The sequence below is a fragment of the Microcaecilia unicolor genome, chromosome 8 (assembly GCF_901765095.1).
Source record: "Microcaecilia unicolor chromosome 8, aMicUni1.1, whole genome shotgun sequence".
Taxonomy (NCBI): domain Eukaryota; kingdom Metazoa; phylum Chordata; class Amphibia; order Gymnophiona; family Siphonopidae; genus Microcaecilia; species Microcaecilia unicolor.
The window spans coordinates 50,929,192-50,952,080 of NC_044038.1; the positions used below are offsets into that span (position 1 = coordinate 50,929,192).

Genomic DNA, 22,889 nt, shown 5'->3' on the forward strand with positions numbered 1-22,889 from the left:
GGCTCCCCCAGGCAGAGAGTCTAGAACCTTGGATTCTTTTGGGAGGAGAACGTATCAGGCCGCTATGCTCGCCACCAAGATCCAAACTTACCAGCTCTACACGAGCATTGACTTGCGGAACTTGGTGAGGCAACTGTCCAGTTTAGTTGAAGCACTTCCTCCGGAGCTTGCTGAACCTTTTCACCAGGTGGTCAGGCAGCAGAAGGCGTGTCGCAAATTCCTGACCAGGGGGTCTTACGACACTTTTGATGTGGCATCCCGAGTAGCTGCTCAAGGTATGCACAGACTCTCATGGCTGCGTGTCTCTGACCTGGATCAGAAGACCCAGCAGCAAATGGCGGATGTTCCTTGCAGGGGGGATAATCTTTTGGAGAAAAGTAGAGGACATGGTCGATCAGATAAAAAAAGCATCATGACGCCATGGATTCTCTCTCCCGCCGGATGTCTTCTGCTACCGCCTCCTATTCTAGGAGGTTTTTTGGAGGGAAGAGGAGTGCTCCCTATTCTTATAACATGTGTAGGTACAATCCTGCTTCTCGGCAGCCGGTTCAGGCTCAGTCCCAGCATGCGTGTTCCCGTCAACGCCGTGCGCCTAAGGTCCCTAGGGCTCCCTAGCAAAAGCAAGGGACTGGCTTTTGACTGGCTCCGGTGCAGCATAACCGCAGTGAAAGTGTCTGTGCTGGACGGCTTGCCTGTCGGGAGGGAGGTTGATATTTTTTCACCAAAGGTGGCCTCTTATAACCTCCGACAGGTGGGTTCTTCAAATAGTCCAGTTAGGATACACTCTCAATCTGGTCTCCAAGCCTCCAAATTGCCCACCGGGAGCTCAGTCCTTCAGCTCCCAGCACAAGCAGGTACTTGCAGAGGAACTCGCCGGCCTTCTAAAGGCCAATGCAGTCGAAGCCATTCCACCAGGGGAAGGAGGGCTGGGATTCTATTCCAGGTACTTCCTTGTGCAAAAGAAAACAGGGGGGATGCATCCCATCCTAGACCTAAGGGCCCTGAACAAATTCCTAGTCTGAGAAAAGTTCAGAATGGTTTCCCTCGGCACCCTTCTTACCATGATTTAGGAAAATGATTGGCTATGCTCTCTGGACTTAAAGGATGCCTATACTCACATCTCGATACTTCCAGCCTACAGGAAGTATCTACGATTTCAATTGGGAACTCGGCACTTTCAGTACTGTGTACTGCCCTTTGGCCTCACGTCTGCACCCAGGGTCTTCACAAAATACCTGGCAGTTGTCGCAGCATCGCTACGCAGACTGGGAGTGCATGTGTTCCCTTATCTCGACGATTGGCTGGTGAAGAGCACTTTGGAGGCAGGAGCTCTACAGTCCATGTGGGTGACTATTCAAGTGTTAGAGCTACTGGGATTCGTAATCAATTACCCCAAGTCCCACCTTGTCCCGGTTCAGAAATTGGAGTTCTTTGGAGCTCTCTTGGACATACGGACGTCTCGAGCTTATCTCCCCCAGGCAAGGGCAGACAATCTCCTGGCCCTAGTGTCCTTCGCTCGAGCATCTCAACAGATCACAGCTCGGCAGATGTTGAGACTCTTAGGGCACATGGCTTCAACAGTTCATGTAACTCCCATGGCACGCCTACATATGAGATCAGCTCAATGGACCCTAGCTTCCCAGTGGTGCCAGGCCAAAGAGGATCTAGAGGATGTCATCCATCTCTCCACCGACTTTTGCAATTCCCTTCAGCGATGGACCATTCGATCCAATTTGACCTTGGGACATCCATTCCAAATTCCTCAGTCACAAAAAGTGCTGACGACGGATGCATCCCTCCTGGGGTGGGGAGCTCATGTAGATGGACTTCACACTCAGGGATCTTGGTCCTTTCAGGAGAAGGATCTCATCAACTTCCTGGAAATACGAGTGATCTGGAACACACTCAAGGCTTTCAGAGATCGGCTGTCCAATCAAATCATTCTAATTCAAACAGAGAATCAGGTTGCTATGTATTACACCAACAAGCAGGGGGGCACCAGATCTCGCCCTCTGTGTCAGGAAGCCGTCCAGATGTGGCTTTGGGCTCACCACTATGGCATGTTTCTCCAGGCCACGTATCTGGCAGGCGTAAACAACAGTCTGGCCGACAGACTGAGCAAGATAATGCAACCTCACGTGTGGTCACTGAACATGGACGTTGTCCGCAAGATCTTCCGAGCGTGGGGCACCCCCTCGGTGAATCTTTTTGCCATTCAGATCAATCACAAGGTCCCTCAGTTCTGTTCCAGGCTTCAGGCCCACGACAGACTAGCGTCAGAAGCCTTTCTCCTACATTGAGGGACAGGCCTTCTGTATGTGTATCCTCCCATATCTCTAGTAGGGAAAACTCTGCTGAAACTCAAGCAAGACCGTGGAACCATGATTCTGATTGCACCTTTTTGGCCCTCTTCTTCTGGAGTTGTCCTCTGAAGAACCGTGGAGATTGGACTGTTTTCCGACCCTCATCACTCAGAACGAGGGGTCGCTTCTACATCCCAACCTCCAGTCTCTGGCTTTCACGGCCTGGATGTTGAGAACTTAGAAGTTGCCTCTTTAGGCCTTTCAGAGGGTGTCTCCCGAGTCTTGCTTGCTTCCAGGAAAGATTCCACGAAAAAGTGTTATTTTTTCAAATAGAGGAGGTTTGCCATCTGGTGTGACAGCAAGGCCCTAGATCCCCTTTCTTGTCCTACACGGACCTTGCTTGAATACCTTCTACACTTATCAGAGTCTGGTCTCAAGACCACCTCAGTAAGGGTTCACCTTAGTGCAATTAGTGCTTATCATCAACGTGTAGAGGGTCAGCCTATTTCTGGACAGCCTTTAGTTGTTCGTTTCATGAGAGGTTTGCTTTTGTCAAAGCCCCCAGTCAGACCTCCACCAGTGTCATGGGATCTCAGCGTCGTTCTCACTCAGCTGATGAAAGCTCCTTTTGAGCCACTGAATTCCTGCCATCTGAAGTACTTGACCTGGAAGGTCATTTTCTTGGTGGCTGTTACTTCAGCTCGTAGAGTCAGTGAGCTTCAAGCCCTGATAGTGCATGCACCTTATATCAAGTTTCACCATAACAGAGTAGTCCTCTGCACTCACCCTAAGTTCTTGCCGAAGGTGGTGTCGGAGTTCCATCTGAATCAGTCAATTGTCTTGCCAACATTTTTTCCCCGTCCGCATACCCGCCCTGGTGAGGACAAGTTGCACACCTTGGACTGCAAGAGAGCATTGGCCTTTTAAGTGGAGCGGACAAAGCCCTACAGACAGTCCGCCCAATTGTTTGTTTCTTTCGATCCCAACAGGAGGGGAGTCGCTGTCGGAAAACGCACCATCTCCAATTGGCTAGCAGATTGCATTTCCTTCACTTATGCCCAAGCTGGGCTGACTCTAGAGGGCCATATCACGGCTCATAATGTCAGAGCCATGGCTGCATCAGTGGCTCACTTTGTAGCATGATACCAGAGTTGTTTAAATATTTTGTTAGATCAGATACAAAGATAAAAGGTTCCGCTGCAAAGAGATTTCAAGTTCCTCTTTTCCTCCCACCTGGAAGACTGAACAAAAGCTTGGCTGGGTGTGAATATCCATGCATCAGCATAATAAAAAACCTCGAAGAGGGACAGTAGCCACAGAGACTGCAGTAACAAAAGACTCCACCAAAGACTCAGACTGAAAGCCCATCTACCTATTCACAGACAATGATTCAGGCTGGGGCTAAACAAAAGACACTGATCACCTATAGAAATACAGCTGGCTACCTCAGACAAATCTTATCAGATGTGTATCTGCCCCCCCCCCCCCCCATCAACTATCAGGCAAGACACCAGCACATGTGCAGACAAAAGGCTTATAGCATGTGACCATGCTTCCCTGCAAACTACAATACCCAGGACTCAATAGCCCCTAAGTTTTCCATAGGAACATTATAAAAGCTAGGAGCACGCTCCTCTCTTGGCTGCTTCTCTTCTCTTTTGCTGCTCTCTTCTTCTCCTCTCTCCTCCCCCACCACTGGGTAAGGATCTCTGGGTTCCTGTGACCTCTGCCTCAAGCTGCACATCGCTCAGCTGGATAACAGACACTTCAACAATTCTGCAACAAAGTCTTTGTAAGTTAACTTATGATTCAGATCAGCCTTGTATCGCTATAGAAATGCTAAATAGTAGTAGTAGTAGTTATCTTGTTTAAGCAAATTTCTCCTGTAAGTAAGATCTCTTAATAAAAAACTACCTCTCGCTTGTAATATTATTACATTACCTGTATTGTAAATAAACCTTTTTAAAGTTGAATATATGGCCTTTTATGTTCTGTGCGAATGTTCTTAAACATTGCAGTGCAGGTTAATGTAATTCAACAAATATAATATTTAATTCCCCCTTATTCTTACAATTGTAAATCTTATTACCTTATAGGTAATTGGTGGAGAATAGAATATAGAATCAATATATATATATATTTCAACACAAGTAACATTTTTAATGTAACAACTTGAAGTCAGCCTCTATTGAAGAGATTTGCAAGGCTGCAACGTGGTCATCAGTCCACACATTCACATCTCACTACTGCCTTCAGCAGGATACCTGATGCGATAGTCAGTTTGGGCAGTCGGTGCTACAGGATCTGTTCGGGGTTTAGAATCCAACTCCACCCTCCTAGGCCCATTTGTGTTCTGTTCTGTTCCAGGCTCCACTCTCACTTAGTTGTGTTTCTTTTTAGGTCAATCTTAGTTATGTCCTTGCCGTTGCGAGGCCCAATTGACCAATGTTCATTGTTTTGAGTGAGCCTGGGGGCTAGGGATACCCCATCAGTGATAATATTGAGCCTGCTTGTCCTCGGAGAAAATGAAGATACATACCTGTAGCAGGTATTCTCCAAGGACAGCAGGCTGAATATTATCACAACCCACCCTCCTTCCCTTTTGGAGTTGTTCTTGTTCTATATTTTGCTCTTTATTAAACTAAAGGTGACACGCTCGCGTCGCGGGCGGGAACCTGCTCGCACATGCACGGTGCGTCTTGTCCCGCGCAACGCCACGTTCTTGAAAGTTCTTCTTTTTTTATAAGTTCCGGTCTCCTGGGCTGTCACGGACGATGACCCATCAGTGATAATATTCAGCCTGCTGTCCTCGGAGAATACCTGCTACTGGTATGTATCTTCATTTTATATGTGTTAAAAATGTTGATATACCTCTCTTCCAAACAAAACAGTAAAATAAAGTAAAACATATCAAAATAGATCCACAACTTACATAATTGATTACAAATTTTTCAATTATGATGTACCATAACATGCAAGATGCATATATCAACACTTTACATAATGCAATACAAATTCCCCTATTGCAGTAGGACTTACAGTGACAAGCAATTCTTCAGGTATATACAGTTATATATAGCCATAACCAGTTAGTATGTTAAAAGTGAGTGTAAGGAGGGTAATTCAGATGTGTGCTATTTGTGGTTACATATATTTTAGTTGTACTTTTGTAGTCAGAATCTTGATGGGAGTATGATTATATTATTGCCTTTCTTCCTTCAGGTAATCTAAGGATGATTGGTTTTGATACATGTATGTATATTAATGATTTTTTCATCTTCTTTTTCTTTGTTTTGTTGATACTTCTATATGTTTGTTTTGGGGTAATTGTAAGGCAGTGGACGTCCATGAATCCTTTCTGGCTGGTTAGCTGACTGTCATGCTCTTGCTGTAGCAGTTAGTGCTTCTTGATTCTTCAACTCACACAACAAACAGGTTAGATACAATCTGGAAGGTTACTCAAACTCCTTTATGCCCCCCATACCCGATTTATCTCCCTTAATTCATTGCCCTCCATGTTTAGGTCTCTTTGGGCAGGCTGGAAGTCCCAGTCCTACTTATCTCAATAAGGCATCATATGTGTCCATAGCCCTCAGGCTTAATGCAGTTCAAGTCAGAGACCATAAATAGAGTCAACAGTCTTCAGGGATAAGTCAGTTCTAAAATACTGCCAATAAACCAAAGAAAAAAGAAAGGCCAAGCTTGCAAGCCTGCAACCACCCTTGTATCTCCTGGATTCTGACTGTCTCTCTCCAGTTAATTTACCTGCTAGCATCATCCTTCTAGCAGGTAAATTAACAGAAGTTCCTTTTAGACAGGCTATAATTCCCAGGTCAGTCTCAGTCCAAATCAGGGCTGCTGAGGTGGGGGGGGGGGGGGGGGCAAGATTCCCTAGACCAGGCCTCCAAGGAGGGCCTGGCACCAGGGTCTGTCTCCTGCTCTTGTGTGTCGGGACCAAAGTGATTGTGTTAATGCAATTATCCGGTCCCAGCACACAGGTGCAGGAGAGTGACAGACCAAGGGAGGAACAGATGCAGGATGGTAGGGGTGGGGTGAGGCAGGGGCGACAGCAGCCTGAGTGTGGGGGCGGCGGTGGCTGCATCCTGAGGAGGGAGGGGTGGCTGTGGCGGCTCTGCCCCAGACCTGGCTGTCGGAGGCCCTTGTCCAAATTTGCAAAATACCACACTCTCCTGGTTTCCAGTAGAGACTGAACCTTTATAGGGCTGTTAACTCCACCTGTCTCTGCCAGATGCTCTACTCCACCTAGCTCCCCCTGTTGAGGTTTTAGTTTTGTTTATGTAGTCAGAGCCTCCATTCTCTTTTTTCCTTCTGTTGATTTAATTCTTGGATTAGCCCTCCTGATTTTCCCAGGTGCCAGTGACAGGATATACACCCTATCACACAATTAGATTGTAAGCTCTATTGAGCAGGGACTATCTCTCCATGTTCAAGTGTGAAGCGCTATAGAAATGATAAGTAGTAGTAGTAGTATCACACTAATGTTATAACACAGCACTTCAGCTGTCAAAGCACATATGTTGTTTATTTTATTTATGTTAATTTATATACCGTATCTTATTGCATCTGCAAAACAGAACGGTTTACATATATATAAAAAATTGGTATATACAAATAAACAGACATAGGAATTCCATTCATGACAGGAAAGCACAGCAATCAAGATAAACTACATAATAAATCAATACAAGTTAAAAATCTAATATCCAGTTAAGCTATCCCATTTTTCTTTGTCTTTTTAACCTTATCTCATTATGCTAAGTTCTGTTCTACGTAGCTTATAAAGAGAAAGGTTTTCAGAAGTTTTCGGTAATGGAGATAAGATTTCTCTAATCTGATCTCCTTTGGAAGGCTATTCCAAAGGGAGGGTGACAGGTAGAAAAAAGCTGATCTCCGTGTAGATTCCCACCTAGCCTTAGTAAGAGGGGGAATGACTAACCTATTATCTGTTAGGGATCTGAGAGTTCACATAGCGGTGTAGGGGATTGCTGCCTTTATAAAATTACCCCAGGAAAGGTGAGTGAACACATTTATATCAGCTCTGAGGCAGGCCCAGTTGTGTGTGCATGTGTGTATATGCCGATATGAATAGCTGCATATATGCTTTTAAGTGCCAATCCCCAGCCTTGCTCTGCCTGTTCTATGCCCCTAAGTATTATTCTTATTTTTTTGTATATACATATATCGGGCAGTCTTAATGGATCCTATTTGAACATGTGAATGCTGTTTACTTGCTGAACTGTTTACTTTCACACTGAACTGAATAGGTGGGTAATGTATCTGTTTAAGCATCAGAGTAACATGATCACTGAACTTAGTGCCAAACACAATCCACAGTGCTATATTTTGTTTTAATTGGTTTATGAATACTTCTTAGAGGCAATGCAATTAGCAGAGAATTACAATACTGAAGCCTGTCAGGTATATAGGAATGGATAATTGTAGGAAGATTTGACTGATCAAAAAGGAACAGAGCTGACACAGTTGTCTCAAAAAACAAAAAAAAATGTACTAAAGGTGGGATATGAGTCTCTATATTTAATAAGGATTCAATGATTACTCTCATTTAAGGGGGGGGGGGGGTAGGGTTTTTTTTCTCCTAAACTCTCTGCTCATCTGAACATGGAAAAAAGGTAGAACTTGGCTTTTTAAGCCACAGGGTATCTGCTTCCTTACTACTACTAATAATCATTTCTATAGCGCTACTAGATATATGCAGTGCTGTACATATTATATACAGGTACTTTCTCTATCCCTAGGGGGTTCACAATCTAATTTTTTTTTGTACCTGAGGTAATGGAGGTTTAATTGACTTGCTCAATGCCACAAGGAGCTACAGTGGGAATTGATCCCAGGTTGCCAGCATCAAAGCTCTCTGCACTAATCATTAGGCTACGCCTCCACTCCTTAGGGTTAAGCTTTTGTGTCTCCGTGGACAAGCAGTAGATAACCAACCATATGTGACTGACATCACCACTATGGTCCCAGAAAGCTTTCTGCCTTGTGCAAGTGTTCCTGCCTGTGCACCAGTTGCTTCTCCCCTTCAGTTTTTTTTATCTCCTTCACCTTTCCTCAAATACTAAAATAAAAAAAAAAAGGAAAAACAAGATGAAGAGGAAAGGAAGAATTAATAACTGACAAATGTTACTGTGAAGGAGCAGGGGATTTATGTCTGTGACTTCTTATGGAATGTATGACATATTTATTCCCTAGTGCACTTTCCTTGTTTGGCCAGCAGATGGTGACTGTCTTTTGTTTGTAAAGTTGTTACAGAACTGACAGTTTCCTTTTTCCCGCCTAAGCTGTGAGGTAATTTTTTAGTCTCAGATAAGGAGAGCAGTGTTGCCAGGTGGGCGGTTTTACCGCCCAATTGGGCGGTTTTCCGCGCCCCGCCGCGGGAAATTTTTGCCCGCGGCGGGTTGCGGGTTTTTGGGCGGTTTTTTAGGCTTCCGGGCGGCTTTTTGGGCGGCTTTTTGATTTTTTTCGGCCGCGGGGGGCGGGGTTAGTGACGTTTTTGGGTGGGGTTAGTGACGTTTTGGGCGGGGCCGATGACGTGGGAGGCGGGGCCGATGACGGGGGGGGGGGGGCCGATGACGGGGAGGCGGGGCTGATGACGGGGAGGCGGGCCCGATGACGTGGGAGGCGGGGCTGATGACGGGGAGGCGGGCCCGATGACGTGGGAGGCGGGGCCGGTGACGGCAGGGGCGGGGCCGGTGACGCGGGGGTGGGGGTGTCAGGGGCGGGGGTTTGTGTTTGGGCGGGTTTTGGGCTGGTTTCTGGCCCGGATTGGGCTGGAAAAAAAATTTCTACCTGGCAACCCTGAAGGAGAGGAGAAAGAAGGATATCTTCACTGAGAACAGTTATATATTATAACCTGTGAGCAGCTATATTTCCTAAATTCCCCAGGTACTGCTCAAGTAGTAAACACATTTTTAGATAGGTTTATAATTGATCCATATTCAGTTACCTGTTACCTTTCCATATGCTTTTATATGGTTCACTGTTCAATTTCCAGACAATAAACCTTATTCGTTTATTGGCTCTGCTGTCTTGGACTGACTAAGAATCCTGGTGGTTTGTGTTTTAGTCTGTGAGTGCTTTTTGGGAACTGTGAGGCCTCAGAGTGTGGTCTCAGTGTCCTATAAATCACTGGGGAATAACTTGAGAGTGGGAGACTAGCCCAGAGGTAAGTGGCCCAGGGGTAACCCCCCAGGTGGGCTCTAAGCGTTTCATTACAGTGAGTATTTGATATCATGGAGAGACCTTCCCATACAACAGCATGGGATAGGAATATTTTATGGGATTCTAATATATATGTCACAACCTCGTGGGCCTTTGCAAACTGTCACAGACTCAGGGAAAACATGAGCTCTTGAGCTGCTGCCGACGAATGGCAGCAGCAGGCGAACCTTCCAATCAGGACTGGACTAAACAGGCGAGACTAGAGCAGACTCAAAATGCAAAAGCACACAGGCAGGAAAGGACCAGAAGTGCAATAAGCACACAGGCAATACTAAGAAACAGCACTTGGCTAGGCAGGAACGGGGTACACAGGAACTGAACTTGGCTAAGCAGGAACAGAGTACACAGGAGCAGAGCCAAGTAAAGCTAGAAGAAAGGCACTCAAATGGGCCGCAAGGCCGAACTGAAACCTGTGCACACCAGAGCCCTCTCATATGGGCCACAAGGCTGAACTGGAACCCAAGCACAAAGGCAAAAGAGAAGGCATGTACACATAGGCAGAGGCAAACACACACAAGCAGCAAAGCTGCACGAGCCCACAGAAACACAAGGGCTAAAGGTAAGCTCAAGCATATAAACAATGACCTAGGCAGAGCTCAAGGCAGAACAAATGAAGCGGAACACTAGGCAAGGCAGACTAGGGAGAACAATAGGCAAAGCAGACAAGGCAGAGCACAAGGAAAGGCAGACAAGGCAGAACACAAGTCAAGGCAGATGAGCTAAACCAGCACATCAACAAACAAGCAAGGGATACAACAGAAGTGCCAACCAGGCACACAGACAACAAGCAAAAATCAAGACAGAAGTGCTAACCCCAGCACACAAGCAAACAAATATGAAACAGGGCAGAAGTGCCACATAGGCATACTAGCAAACAAAAGAAACAAGGCAGAAGTGCCCACACAGGCAAGGAAACAAGGCAGAAGTGCAACTCAAGCACACAGGCAAACCTGGAGACCTTTGGCGTTGCAAAGGCCCTGATTGAATGTCCTCACCTTCCTTATGAAGGCCTTCACTGATGATGTAATGACTACAAGAAAGAGGCTTGAAACACACAGAATACCAGAGAGAGGCTTGGAACACAGAAGAAGTGGTAGCAGAGGCAACAATGCCAAGAAAAAGCAGTCTGGAGTCACCTCTTGAGGCTGATTACCTGAAAACAAGGTGAGTGAGTGAAAGTGGGGTCACAACCACAGTCGTGACAATATATCACACATTTCTGATTTTAGGACTGGATCTATCATGAAGCAACTGGGTTTTTTGCACATGACCTCACTTTCCATCCCTACTGATTTATGCAGATTATGCCCTGCAATGACTCTTCACAGGTCCCCACATCTCTTTTTATCCCCTACATGTCACCTTGTCTGATTTTGTGCTTCACTTCCTATGTTTTCCATCTGAATCAGTGTTTTTCTCCATGGACAAGTAGGAACCCTACAGCCACACTAGTGGGTAAATTTTTTGAGACAGAACCAGTTGGAATCACTCTCCTAAATCTCAGAAAATGTTTGGAAAAAGCTGTCTGAACATGTACAAGTATGCCTACTTTCCCCAGTTAAAATCCCCTTCAGTCTGTTTCCTACTGTGATCGCGGTCAGTCAGCTTCTCCTCTTCCTTTCCTTTCAGTCACCAACTTCTGTAAAACTGAATTGGATTTAGCCAGTATTATCTTTTAAAACTGAGTTTAAAATGTTTCCAAACTGCATGAATAGAATGACAATAATGGACACACTTGATTTGTGTGTCCATTGTACAGGTCCTTCATACGATGTTGACAGTTGCTTTAAATGTACCAAGATGTCTCCAAGACTGAGGAAAATGAGGGGTCACAAATTAAAAGAACATCTCAAGAAAAATTAATCAGAGCATTTAGTGTCAGCAGCTAAGCACAAAGGAGGCATTTCTATAATTGGATGCCACAAGTTAGGTACTTAAATTCAGCATGCTGAATGCTAATTCTGTAATTGCCTCTTGGTCCTAAAACTCTGTTATGGAATATTAGTGTAAATCAGCATTTATTTGCCTACATTTAGGTGCACCTACTTATCGCCATTTCAACAGCAGGCGTAAATGGGTGCACCTAACTGCAACAGTTATGTGCATAACTTAAAGTATTCTATAAATCACCCAGGTAATTATTAGACACACCTGTGGCCCAGCCGTGCTTCTCTCCTGTGAACCTCCCCCTTTGCATTTCCATGTTATGCAAGTTTCACACCTACGTTATAGAATAGTTCTGAAGGTATGGCTTCCATTTACACTGGTTAAGTGTACAAAACTTTGCCTGTTAGAGTGTTGGTAAAAGCAATACCCTGCTGGAAAGTCACTTGCAGAGTGGGGCAGTGTGAACCATAATAAAGGGAGAAAGTTTGTCCCTCCTCAGTGTGCCAAGAGAGATACTGAACCAGTGAGTCATAACTCCTCCAATATTCAGTCTCCTTCCTCTAACCCTAAGACTTATGTTTCTAATGTGCCAAGAGACTTAGATTCTACTCACTGCGCCAACTCCCTCTGAGATGCTGGAGAATCATTGTGTTTTTGATATCAATGCTTCAGCCACTTTCAATTCTGCAGCCAATGTTTCAGCAAGGCAAAAGGATGCTTATTCATAGGAGCATGAGAGCCGACTTTTCAAAATTATTGGGGGTGCTAAACCCAGTAGAAATAACTCCTCCCTGGATATATACAAGGAATTTTCTCAATATTGGGGGCGCTCAGGCACCCACAGAGCCGGCTTCTATGCATAGGAGCTGAAACTCCACCTCTGACACCTATAGTAACACCCCTGAAACACCAATAAAGGAAAGGAAAATCCCTTTGTGGCATCATTAAAGGTCTGTCTCTTCCTCCTCTTCTCCTGTTGTTCAGTACAGTGCCCATAGAACACATTCATTGCATCATTGATGTTCTGACTCCTCCCTTATATGCCATAAAAGAATCAGTTTTCCTGTTGATGTCATCAAGAAGACTGGAGCCCTGCCTTCTCTGAGAGAATAAGGAGTAGCAAGCACAAGACGTTTGCCCGAAAAGCTCACATGAATCTCCCTCACCCAAATGGCACCGAAGGATGAAGAAGTCTTCTGCACCATAAAGATTCATTTTTTGGGAAATGCGCACACATTCCAAAGTCAGTTACACTATTCCTTCTTTCCTTATCAAAGCATTCTAAATTGGAGATCCAAATCTCCTCCACCGCATCCTGTATTTACAGAGTTGTGGAGAGAATCGTTGAAGAAGAGGTATGGGCCAGAAGAAATCAAGACTTCCTACACCCAAGAAGGGTACTGCTGTGGCGAAACAACATAATCATAAGGATGTCCCATCAGACAGCTCTGCTTTGTCTTATTCTCCACCTAACTCTTCTCAGCACAAGAATATTTCTTGTTCTGATGATCCATCTTTGTGTTCAAGGGATTGGGAATCAGATGATAGTGTAAGTCCCTCTATCATTACCTCATCCCATTACAGTACCACAGCAACCAAAGAATGACTCTCAGATGGATGACATTTCCTATCCAAAGTTTCCACAAAAACTTACTAAAGAGTTATCGTTGACTATCCTGCTTATTTTTGAAGGAGAAGGGCGCCCATCTTCTGACACAAATTGGGAGATGAGCGTCCTTCTCCTAAGGTTGCTCAAATTGGCATAATTGAAAGCCAATTTTGGGCGTCCTCAACTGCTTTCCGTCAAGGGGATGACCAAAGTTCAAGGGGGCGTGTCGGCAGTGTACCAAAGGTGGGACCAGGGCATGGTTAACAGATGGGCATCCTTGGCCGATAATGGAAAACAGAAGGGCGTCCCTCACAAGCATTTGGATGACTTTACTTAGTCCATTTTTTTTCAGGACCAAGCATCAAAAAGGTGCCCAAACTGACCAGATGACCACCAGAGGAAATCAGGGATGAGCTCCCCTGACTTCCCCAGTGGTCACTAACCACCTCCCACCCTGAAAAAAAAACAATTTCAAAAACTTTTTTTTTAGAGTATGTCCTCTGCTATGCCTCCATCCCTGCAACGGCAGTTGAGGATGTCCTTCCCTGTGACGTCCAAAATGTGGACATTTCTGTGAGAAGGACATCTGTGCCTTTGCTATGCCTCTGACATCCTCTTTATTTGGATCACAAGTAGCAGCAGTGGGATTTGAACCGGCCACCTCTTGATTGCAAGACCAGTGCTCTAACCACTAGGCCACTCTTCCACTCCACTTCACCCCCCCCCTTGAAATTTGGCCATCCCTGTGGTGGTGGGGGGGGGGGAGTATGCAGGTCCCTGGGGGGGGGGCGTATGTGTGTGTCAGCAGAGGCATAACAAAGGCATGGACGTCCTCAACTGCCCCCCACAGGGATGGCCAAATTTCAAGGGAGTAGAGTAGCATGGCAGAGTGGCCTAGTAGTTAGAGCACTGGTCTTGCAATCTAGAGGTGGCCAGTTCAAATCCCACTGCTGCTACTTGTGATCCAAAATCCAAATAAATAAAGAGGATGTCAGAGAAATAGCAAAGGCTTGGACAGCGAGCAGCTCATTTGCATGTAATTTCCTTCATGCATGCCCGTTCCTTTCCAGATCGGTAAGGGAAGGGCTTTTTCCATTCAGTTAGTGGGACCAGTGCACTACAAATGCTGGCTCCGCCCACAACCAAATGACTTGGATTTGGTCGTTTCTGAGATGGGCGTCCTCGCTTTCCATTATTGCCGAAAACCGGGACGACCATCTCTAAGGTCGACCTAAATTTCATGATTTGGGCGTCCCCGACCGTATTATTGAAACGAAAGATGGACGTCCATCTTGTTTCAATAATACAGGTTGCCCTGCCCCTTTACAGGGCCATCCTTAGAGATGGGTGCCCTTAGAGATGGGCGCCCCCGTTCGATTATCCCCATGTTACTATTTTATGTTACATCTCAAGAGAATCCAGATTCTAGAGCAGAATTTTTATCTATTCTAAAATAGTTGGATGTCTCAGATGATACAATGGCAACATGAGGATAAATAATAAATATAGTTTTATTATTTACAAACAGGTAACATAATAGTATAGATACAAAAACATTCTACTTCATCATATAGCCAACTCAGCACTTTATGTTCAAACGGGGTTTTTTTTTTGTTTGTTTTTTTTAAACAATATTATGCATGCTACTGAAGATCATCAGTAGGCCAGGCCATCTTTGAGACTGTTCATTTACAGAAAAATGTAAAGTGTTTCTTAACTCAGTCCTCGGGACACATGCAGCCAGTTGAGTTTTCAGGCTATCCACAATGAATATGCATGAGATAGATTGGCTTGCATTGCCTCTGTTGCACTGCTTACTAAGAGAAGGAACTGTTTCCTTGATTGGCAGGCCATACATTTTATGAAATAAATAAAATATATGCATTGTAGATATCATGAAAACCTGAATGGCTGAGTGTATTTGAGGACTGACACATGAAGGTTGCTTGGCTTTATGCGGAAGTAGGAATAACAGAACATCCTAGGACCTTGGAGAGTCTATGCTGTCTGTTAAGAGCATATAGACTGTTAAGTGCAGCTATACTGAAACAGTATCTCTGTATTCTGTACAGCATGCAGTGGTGAAGATTGTAAGAGAGAAGTATCTGAGGACAACAGCATTTGAGGACTCTGAACAGTTGCAGGCCTTCCTTGAGGAGCTTTACATTTACCTAGTGGATCAGATGCACATCGCCCTTAATCAGGTGAGCTGAATGAAAAGGTATGCAGAGGATGAGTGAAAAATGTCATCTCTGATAATCTCATGCTCTCTCTCTGGATATTTAAAAGTTTTTATGCTGGTAAACATGTTTTATTCCCTTGCCCCTCTCCATGACTATAGCTAAAAGCGTGTGCTGGATGACGGCATGCATAATGTTAGATGGGCCAGAAGCACTGGCATCATTAAAAGTCTGTCTCTTCCTCCTCTTCTCCTTTTGTTCAATACAGTGCCAGTAGAACACATTCATTGCATCATCGATGTTCTGACTTCTCCCAAATAACATAAAAGAATCAGTGTAAACAAGCATTCCTCTTGATGTCATGTTTCCTTTCTATAGGTACTTTTGTGAACAGTTGCAAAATGCCTAGAGTACAAAGTTCCCACTTTTCTTCTGTGACAGCTTTCAATCTTTGGAAATCCTTTTACAATTATAATAGTCATTCTCCGAGGACAAGCAGGCTGCTTGCAAGTGGGTTCACATCGGCCCAGGAATTGGCATTTTGCCAGCAAAATAAACAAAGTTTTGCTAGAGTCTTCTAGCGGATGACTTCCCGCCCATAGCGTGAACGTGCTACTTCAGTTTTTTCTTGTCCATGTTCAAGGTAACAGGTTTTCTTTTCTGCTCCTCATAAGGCCCAGGAAAGAGTCTGATGACTTGTTTTCTTCTTTATTTTTATTTTTTCTTAGTTTCTTAGTTTAGCCCTTTTTTAGGTTTCCTTTGTTTTAAAGCCGGCCTCGTGATCTGTTTGTGCCCTTTTTTCTTTAAGTAGGCACGATCATGTCTTTTGATTTCGCCGAAGCCGTTTTCCCTTCCATGTCATTGAAGACACCCAGTGGCTTCAAGCGTTGTACTCAGTGCAACCGGACAATCTCAGGTACTGATACCCACGCTTGTTGTATTCAGTGCCTTGGGCCCGACCATAGCCCAGCCGCTTGTAGTCTGTGTCTTCGTATGACGAAACAGACCCAAGCCTCTGATGAGGCCCAACGAGAAAATCTTTTTGGGGCTCAGTCCAGTCCTTCGACATCCTCATAGGTACCGAGGTCAGCGGCAGCAGCGACATCGAAGGGAGCATCGACGTTGGGAAGAGAGGTAATGGCTGCTATGAGACCAACTCATGCTGGGAGCAGTGAGGCGTCGAGTGGGTCTCCACCTGCCTCGAGGCCTCCTGTTATGCAGGCCCCCCAGAACCGACCTTCGTCGGACCCAGCCCCGAGGAGATGTGAGGATTCCACGTCCTCCTCATCGGTACCGAGGAGTCTCGATGACGGGCGTCGAGCGAAGGCTAAGAAGCGCCGTCATCATTCTCCTTCGATGCACGGTACCAGGAGCTCCGGGGCATCGAGAGAGTCGGCACCCGAGAAGCATCGGCGCCGAGAGGATCACTCCCCTTTGATACATCCCAATGCCTGCTCCCGAGCCCCCACGGATTCTGACACTGCCTGTCCCACCGACCCCGCAGCCTTCTCTGATGGCGGCTCTTGATGAGCGCATCTGGGCTTTGTTTCCAGAACTTCTGGAAGGACTGCTGCGCCAGTCAGCTTCGGTGTCGGGGGGTGCTTGTGCCTTCTCTACCATCTGCTGCAGCGGTGTCTGGCCCTTTACCTGTGGTGAGGTCCCCTGCGGCATCAACGTCAGCTGCCACCCAAGTCGACTCCCCTTTGATGTCGGTGGAGGGAGCTTCGCCGCAGTCGGACCGGGCATCAACCTCTCAACATCGCCATAGAGGACATCGTTCCTCAGTGTCGAAGCATCTTAACGCAGGCTTTATCCGACACTGAGCAGGAGCATTCGTGGGAGTCAGATGAGGATCCCAGATACTTCTCTTCTGATGAGTCCTTTGGGATTCCCTCTGATCCTTCCCCTCCGCTAGAAAGGAGACTATCTCCACCAGAGAGTCTGTCCTTCTCCTCTTTTGTTCGGAAAATGGCTACGGCTATTCCCTTCCCTGTGGAGGTTGAGGATGAGCCCAGGACTGAGATGCTCGAGGTCCTGGATTATTCTTCTCCACCTAAAGAGGCTATGACAGTTCCTCTGCATAAGGTACTGAAGGAAGTCCTTATGCAAAACTGGTCAGCCCCTCTGTCTGGCCCCTTGGTCCCGAAAAAAGCTGAATCCCAGTATCGGATCCATGGTGAAGCTGGGTTGATGAGGTCTCAATTACCCCACAATTCCATGGTGGTGGACTCTGCCCTCAAGAGAGCCAGGAGTACTAGAGAATATACTTCGGTGCCCCCAGGCAGAGAAGCTAGGACTCTTGATTCTTTGGGAGGAAGACGTATCAGGCCGCTATGCTCGCTGTCAAGATCCAGTCATACCAGCTGTTCATGAGTGTACATTTGTGGGACTCGATACGTCAACTGTCCAGCTTGGTTGATGCACTCCCTATGGAGCTGACCGAACATTTTCGCCAGGTGGTCAGGCAGCAGAAGGCGTGTCGGAAGTTCCTGGCCAGGGTTACTTTTGACGTGACATCCAGGATCACTGTTCAAGGTATAGTGATGCGCAGACTCTCATGGCTGCGTGTCTCAGACCTGGATCATTCTGTCCAGCAGTGGATGGCGGATGTTCCTTGCCGGGGGGGGGGGGGGACAATCTTTTTGGAGAAAAAGTAGAGGATCTAGTTGATCAAATCAAGAAGCGTAATGATGCTATGGATTCTCTCTCCCACCGGGCGCCTTCTGATACTGCCTCCTCATCTAGGAAGTTTTTTGGAGGGAGGAGGAGTGCCCCCTATACCTATTCTAGGCATAGGTACACTCCTGCTTCTTGGCAGCCTGTACAGGCTCAATCCCAGTGCGCTCATTCTCGTCAACAGTGTTTGACTAAGGCCTATTCTGCTTCCCAGCAAAAGCAAGGGACGTGCTTTTGACTGGCTCCAGTTCAGCATAGCCTCAGTAAAAGTGTCCATACCGGACGACTTGCCAGTAGGGGGGAGGTTGATGTTTTTTCGCCAAAGGTGGCTTCTCATAACCTCCAACCGGTGGGTTCTTCAAATAGTCCGGTTAGGATACACCCTTAATCTGGAATCCAAACCTCCAAATTGCCCACCGGGAGCTCATTCTTACGGTTCCCAGCACAAGCAGGTACTTGCAGAGGAACTCTCCGCCCTTCTAAAAGCCAGTGCAATTGAGCCCGTTCCTCCAGGGGAAGAAGGGCTGGGATTCTATTCCAGGTACTTCCTTGTGCAAAGAAAACAGGGGGGGGGGGGGGGGTGCGTCCCATCCTAGACCTAAGGGGCCTGAACAAATTTCTAGTTCAAGAAAAGTTCAGGATGGTTTCCCTGGGCACCCTTCTTCCCACGATTCAAAAGAACGATTGGCTACGCTCTCTGGACTTAAAGGATGCTTGCACACATGTCTCGATACTTCCAGCTCACAGGAAGTATCTGCGATTTCGGCTGGGAACTCAGCACTTTCAATACTGTGTACCGCCCTTTGGTCTGGTATCTGCGCCCAGGGTGTTCACAAAGTGCCTGTAGTTGCAATGTCACTACGCAGACTGGGAGTGCATGTGTTCCCTTATCTCGACGATTGGCTGGTGAAGAGCACCTCAAAGGCAGGCGCTCAGCAGTCCATGCGAATGACTATTCAGGTGTTAGATCTTCTGGGTTCATGATAAATTATTCCAAGTCCCATCTCACCCCAGTTCAGAGATTGGAATTCATTGGAGCTCTGTTGAACACAAAGACAGCTTGTGCTTATCTTCCCAAGGCATGGGCGGACAACCTCCTGTCCCTAGTGTCCTTAGTACAAGCGTCTCAACAGATCACAGCTTGGCAGATGTTGAGACTCCTGGGGCACATGTCCTCCACAGTTCATGGCATGCCTGCACATGGCACGCCTGCACATGAGATCAGCTCAATGGACCCTGGCCTCCCAGAGGTGCCAAGCTGCAGACTTCTCTGCGTTGGTGGACTATTCGGACCAATTTGACCTTGGGACGTCCATTCCAAATTCCTCAGCCACAAAAAGTGCTGACGACGGATGCATCCCTCCTAGGGTGGGGAGCTCATGTGGTTGGGCTTCAACACTCAAGGAGCTTGGTCTTTTCAGTAAGAAGGTCTTCAAATCTCCTGGAATTGCGAGTGATCTCGAACGCTCTAAAGGCTTTCAGGGATCGGCTGTCCAACCAAATTATATTGATTCAGACAGACAATCAGGTTGCCGTGTTTTACACCAACAAGCAGGGAGGCACCGGATCTCGCCCTCTGTGTCAGGAGGACCATCCAGATGTGGCTTTGGGCGCACCATCACGGCATGTTTCTCCAGGTCACTTATCTGGCAGGCGTAAACAACAGTCTGGCCGACAGGTTGAGCAGCATAATGCAACCTCACGAGTGGTCACTGAACATGGGAGTAGCCCGCAAGATCTTCCGAGCGTGGGGCACCCCCTCGGTGGATCTTTTTGCCACTCAGATCAATCACAAGGTCCCTCAGTTCTGTTCCAGGCTTCATGCCCATGACAGACTAGCATCAGATGCCTTTCTCCTGCATTGGGGGACAAGCCTTCAGTATGCATATCCTCCCATACCTCTAGTAGGGAAGACTTTACTGAAACTCAAGCAAGACTGCAGAACCATGATCCTGATTGCACCCTTCTGGCCGCATCAGATTTGGTTCCCTCTTCTTCTGGAATTGTCCTCCAAGGAACTGTGGAGATTGGAATGTTTTCCAACCCTCATCACCCAGAACAAGGGGTTGCTTCTACATCTCAACCTCCAGTCTCTGGCTCTCACGGCCTGGATGTTGAGAGCTTAGAATTTGCCTCCTTGGGTCTTTCAGAGGGTGTCTCCTGTGTCTTGCTTGCTTCCAGGAGAGATCCCACGAAGAGGTGTTACTCTTTCAAATGGAGGAGGTTTGCCGTCTGGTGTGACAGCAAGGCCCTAGATCCCCTTTCTTGTCCTACACAGACCCTGCTTGAATACCTTCTACACTTATCAGAGTCTGGCCTCAAGACCAACTCCGTAAGAGTTCACCTTAGTGCAATTAGTGCTTTTCATCACCGTGTAGAGGGTAAGCCTATCTCTGGACAGCCTTTAGTTGTTCACTTTATGAGAGGTTTGCTTTTGTCAAAGCCCCCTTTCTAACCTCCACCAGTTTCATGGGATCTCAACGTCATTCTCACTTAGCTGATGAAAGCTCCTTTTGAGCCACTGAATACCTGCCATCTGAAGTACTTGACCTGGAAGGTCATTTTCTTGGTGGCTGTTACTTCAGCTCATAGGGTCAGTGAGCTTCAGGCCTTGGTAGTACATGCACCTTATATCAAATTTCATCACAACAGAGTAGTCTTCTGCACACACCCTATGTTCCTGAATCCTGCCAAAGGTGGTGTCGGAGTTCCATCTGAACCAGTCAATTGTCTTGCCAACATTCTTTCCCCGTCCTCATACCCGCCCTGGCGAAAGCAGTTTGCATACCTTGGACTGCAAGAGAGCATTGGCCTTTTACGTGGAGCGGACAAAGCCCTATAGACAGTCCGCCCAGTTGTTTGTTTCTTTCGATCCCAACAGGAGAGGAGTGGCCATTGGAAAATGCACTATCTCCAATTGGCTAGCAGATTACATTTCCTTCACTTATGCCCAAGCTGGGCTGACTCTAGAGGGCCATGTCACGGCTCATAATGTTAGAGCCATGGCTGCGTCAGTGGCTCACTTAAAGTCAGCATCCATTGAAGAGATTTCCAAGGCTGCAACGTGGTCATCAGTCCACACATTCACATCTCACTACTGCCTTCAGCAGGACACCCGACGCAACAGTCGGTTTGGGCAGTCGGTGCTGCAGAATCTGTTCAGGGTTTAGAATCCAACTCCACCCCCCTAGACCCATTTTTGTTCTGTTCCAGGCTGCATTCTCAATTAGTTGTTTATGGTTTCAGGTCAATCTATATTATGCCCTCGCCGTTGCAAGGCCCAATTGACCAATGTTCATTGTTTTGAGTGAACCTGGGTGCTAGGGATACCCCACTTGTGAGAACAAACAGCCTGCTTGTCCTCAGAGAAAGCGAAGATACTTACCTGTAGCAGGTATTCTCCTAGGACAGCAGGCTGATTGTTCTCACAAACCCACCCACTCCCCTTTGGAGTTGTTGTTGTTTGTTTGCTTCTGTGCTTTTTGATTAAACTGAAGTAGCACGTTCACGCTATGGGTGGGAAGTCGTCCACACATGCGTGGTGCGCGCGACTCGCGCACTAGAACACTCTAGCAAAACTTTGTTTATTTTGCTGGCAAAATGCCATTTCCTGGGCCGACGTGGACATCAACCCACTTGTGAGAACAATCAGCCTGCTATCCTCGGAGAATACCTGCTACAGGTAAGTATCTTCGCTTTATAGGTGTTCAGGTTGTTTGTTTACTAAAAATAAACAATACCAGCATATTAGAGAAATTATAGCTAGGCCCCAAGACACTCATACAGCCAGACTGAACCATGCTGATCTATAGTTGTGCTCTGTGCAACTCATCCACTGTCACTCCCCCTGTTTGTGCTTCTTCATATTTGAGCCTGTGTGGCCAGGCAGTTCTCACAACTTTTGGTACAGTTCTGGAGCTAACTCTTTTTTGGTCTGATTATATTTGAGCATGTTGTAGTTTAAAATGCTAAGGTTTGAATGATCTGCAGAGTTGGGGAGGGCATCAGAGATTTAACCAGTTAACTCCCAGAATTCACTGCTTAAACACTGTGGAAGTCGACCCCCAAGGAGTTAAACCCAATTAAAAATTGCCCTCCCCTCATGGTTAAAAGTAGCTATTTTGTCTTGCATATTGCAAAGAGAGGGAAGAGGTGGCAGGCAGTGTGCAAGGAGTTAATTTTGAAATCCCCATGAGAGCATATATTGGTACTGATTTTACACCTGATGCAAAATCCATACTCATGTCATGGGCTGACACCAAATTTTTCAAAGGAAACTTCTTGGGATATTTCTCTGAAAATCAATTTGCAGGCCTGAATGTTCAAAGCATCCGTAGGCTTGCAAGCCATCCCCCATAATTGTAACTTAGGGGAAGATGCACCAAAACAATTGTTAATGCCCTTCCCTTACCGATTCCTTAGCGAATCGGTAAGCAACGGGAATGCATCAAGGAAAGGGAATGCAAATGAGGTGCTCGTTGTAGCTCACTTGCATTCTCTATTCTCTCGGAAGCTAGTCGGCCGGTCGAGCATGCGCAGAGCAGCCAAGCGTTATGCCGGCTGCTCTATGCATGTCAAGGATGTCCTTTATGGACGTCCTTCACTCAAAAAAAAAAAAAAGGACGTCCCTGACAAGCAGGAAACTTGTCAGCAGCCTGAACCTCAGAAGAGAAAGAGTGCTGAAAAGTGCCCCAGTTAATTTAAGTGCTACTGCTCTTCGCTTGTGTAACATTTCCATTGTTTACTGCTTTGCATGTTAAAGGCAGGCTTACATCAGGCAATTAGGAAGGACTTCTGTGAAGAAACAAAACATCCAAGTGCTGGTCAGGGACATCTAACACTAGCTGAATGTCTTCCTGCAGCTTTTGTGATGGGCGTCCTTCTTGGATGATTTCCTACCTGCAATTAGGAAGGACTTCTCTGAAGAAAAAAAAAAGGATGTCCCTGTTTTTCTTACCTGCCTGAACTGACCAC

The 22,889-nt window shown here is 46.4% G+C and overlaps 1 protein-coding gene across 1 annotated transcript in view; it reads left to right on the forward strand.

Annotated features, from left to right (window-relative positions):
- Nucleotides 1-22,889, forward strand: part of CFAP70 (cilia and flagella associated protein 70) — a 178,555-nt gene that overhangs the window by 73,603 nt on the left and 82,063 nt on the right. The window contains 1 exon segment of the mRNA XM_030213232.1: nucleotides 15,132-15,263. Coding sequence (XP_030069092.1) covers nucleotides 15,132-15,263 — 132 coding nt within the window.